Genomic DNA, 3422 nt, shown 5'->3' on the forward strand with positions numbered 1-3422 from the left:
AAAAAATGTAGCATTAACTACAGATTTCTAAACAGCTTGGTAGACCTAAAAATACTTTTATCAATTGTTCAAATCGTGTGTGTTTGACTGATCCATATCGCTTCATTGTTTTGGAAACAGGAGGTAACCACTTCTGAAACCCCTAAGATACTGCAGGATCCAGATAGAACTCTCATAATTTCTCAAGTCGAGGTATGCCCTCACATGGATGAAATAGTTTATGCCAAAATCCAGATGAATAAAAATGGGCCTTCAGTTTGGAATGGAGGCTATTCCCCCCAGGACATCCCTTTCCCTCCCTGGCAAGACCACACTGGCTCCTCTGTGGACACAGGAACACGCAGAACTCCAAATTCTGAGGACACAAGTGCCCAGTCCTCTGACATCTACAGTTCTGTGGCTGTTCTACCTAAAGAGAATGATGACATTCAGGAGGCTGTCACTGAACGTGAAAGACCATTACCGGATGCTGATTCTTGTGACACCAACCCAGATGGGAAGCTGCTGCTGCACACAGTGCGGGATATCAATGGAAAACTCATGTTGCCTTTCCTCAATTTTCAGTCACAGAGCAGCAATAGTGATGCAACATGCCTGTCAAACAAAGAGAGAAAACCTCTCCTATCAGACCTCATACCCTCTATGGATGAGTCATCGTTAGCTTCCTTGCTCAGCTTAAATAGCTCAGAGTGGTCCGATTCTGGATGTGACGATAGCTCTTCAACGACACCGACCCACTCATACTGCACCACCCGTTTTTCTCCATCTCAACCACTTATTCCAGATTCTGACAAGGAATGTGAGACTACACTATCGAGTGATGTCTCATTTGAATCAGGATACAAGCAAAACTGGATGCCTGAATTATGTAGCGGACCTTCTATTATAGACAGTTGCAAAAGGACAAACTACATGTGGACCTGCAATGGCTCCAAAATGGAAGACGACGACAATGAGGAAGTTGAAGACCAGGGAGAAGAAGAGAAATCAAGACCAATTTTCCTGGGAAGTTGGACAATAAGAATTCAAGAATAATAGACTTTGATTGACCCCTAACCCCCACCCACACATCCCGGTCCTTGAATAACTATAGAGAACATTTCTCTGGTTTTTTGACGGGAGGACTGACAGTACTTTGGAGGCAGAACTCCAGTAGATGGGTGGGTTAGCAACACACTGTGTTGTTCAAGATGGAGAACTGCCTCTGAATTGTTAAGTACATTTCACTCCTATGCGTGGCATATTTTCCTGTTTGTATCGTATATTTTTGTATATTTTTATTTATTATCTGACAATTGCAAAATATTGGTAGAAACTAACTGGGTTTACATTTAAAAGCCTGGGTGCATTTGCTGTTTATAAATTCTACAAATTCTTTGTCACTGTCACTTTTTAGCCAAAAAACCCACTTAAAAAAAAACAAAAAACAAAAAACAACAACATAATTTGCATTTTATATGAGGTTAAACAGCCAAAGTTTACCTCCTTCCAAACTAATAACATCTGTTCTGAATATGTCATTGTGTAATGTCTAAAGTGAAGTGAATAGGTGTCAACACACATCTAATTTCTTAGGGAATTCATAGCATATCTCACATTTTATGTAATGGGCAACAAAAAGAAAAAGTTGCACACTATTAATAACTCCCAAAACTCTAATGACACATCACAAGCATGCGTGTTTGTGTGTTATCTCTTTGACAACATGTTGCAACTTATTACAAACCCTAAATACATAAATCCAGTCTGGTCATTTTTAAATTACAATGTGGGCGATCAGCCTTAAAGATTAGATGGGAAAACAAATGCGATTGCATAGTGGCTGAACACAGCAGCAGACTGAGCCCGACACTTATTGTCACATATTGAGGTGTTTAAAATGGGAGTAAAATGACTGAATGTCTGCAGGACAACAATATATTCAATTTCTTTTCTCATCAGCATGTTTCAGTGTTAACAGATTTACAATTCATGAAATGGCTACATTTATGTATATAAAAAGAAATGGTGTTTTTCATCGCAATGTTTACGAACTCAATGTTTGCTGTTCTTCCAGCAGAAGGAAACAGACGGTATCACATATATTAGAAGGTGGCGTTGGTTTCCACGCACGCCATGTAGATAACACTGAGGCTTTTAATAGCGTCAGTGCAGACTTTTAAATACACCTATAAAGTAATAATGTCAGGTGTGTTGAAACCATGTGATGTGAGTCACATGTGAACTTTGTACAGCACATTTTAGACGTCTGTTTTATAACAGATGATATATAATCTGTCTGTGTTCTTTATTTACACTTTGTAAATTTCCACTTACTGTTTATGTTGGAAGTTCATCTTTGCAAGTCTGAGTAGCATTAAGAGATAAGAGTTTAATAACAACCATTGAGTAACATGTTCTACAGTAAAATTTGTGAAAGTGTCATTTTCAGTTTTGAGTTATTACTGGAAATTATTAAAATGTCTATATACTGGAGAACTTCCTTAGAAACTGTTGCAGTGTGAGTGTAGCAGAGACACAGTTCTGTATGCAAGCTTGATTGGGAAAACTCTGAACATATTCTGAAGAAATGTCTAAGAAATGTTTTGATTAATGGGCATTCACTAACCAAAATATCGGTTAGACAGTGCTTATGTGAAAAAACCATGCCAACGAAATAAATTTGCATCTGTTTTGTAACATACTGAAAGTTCTTGCAACATGCCGTACACATTGACCTCGTCACGTAATAAAGAGGTGATGTGGACGGTGCAAAGAATCCAAAGTTCAACTCAACCGCCTGTTGCTAAGTGCATGTTTTCAGTCAACTAATGATGATAAAGTAGCTTTGTTTTTCTACTTCTGCCTGGGTGAACATGCTGTAAAAGTCTCGTGCTTAACAGTTTAAAAAAAACAGTTGTTATGTTGAAAATCACAAGTGGCACTGATTTAGCAACAGACTGCACACTGAGAATAGAAATGTCATTAAATGGTTAAATGGTTAGAAGGCACGCTCAGAGGGGGTAGTTTAAATTATAGCCTAAAGAATCTAAGAAGGGCTGACCCAATTGATTGTGATTTGAGCTTATATACAAAAAATACACAGCATTGTTGGCGACTGTATCTGTAGCCTAAAATGAGAGTCCATTGTTTTGTTTGGGTTTTTTCTGAGTAGCTAGGAGAGAAAATGATCCTTCCATTCACTGTTCAAACTGAAAAGGGGAAAAGTGTAGCTAACTTCAAGACATGATACAGTATAAGCTTTTGTGCGCACCTCAGATTTAATGCCCATTGTTAGCTTAGTTATACAACTGTTACCAGATATGCTAATAAGATATTTTCCAATGAAAAGCTGACCTATAAGCAGGAAACAAAGAAAAAAGTAAGTGATATGCAATGCTTCACTCAAAACAAGCCTTAAATATCTAATCAGAATAACAGAT

The 3422-nt window shown here is 37.9% G+C and overlaps 1 protein-coding gene across 1 annotated transcript in view; it reads left to right on the forward strand.

The window, feature by feature from the left end:
* ifnlr1 (interferon lambda receptor 1) overlaps positions 1 to 2650 on the forward strand; it is an 8705-nt gene extending 6055 nt beyond the window's left edge. The window contains exon 7 of the mRNA XM_005736072.2: positions 121 to 2650. Within this exon, the coding sequence (XP_005736129.1) occupies positions 121 to 1035 (915 nt within the window). The 3' untranslated portion in view covers positions 1036 to 2650. The remainder of the gene's footprint in view (positions 1 to 120) is intronic.
* Positions 2651 to 3422: the final 772 nt, after the last annotated feature.

The sequence above is a fragment of the Pundamilia nyererei genome, unplaced genomic scaffold (assembly GCF_000239375.1).
Source record: "Pundamilia nyererei isolate P.nyererei 1_Seehausen unplaced genomic scaffold, PunNye1.0 scaffold00067, whole genome shotgun sequence".
Classification (NCBI taxonomy): domain Eukaryota; kingdom Metazoa; phylum Chordata; class Actinopteri; order Cichliformes; family Cichlidae; genus Pundamilia; species Pundamilia nyererei.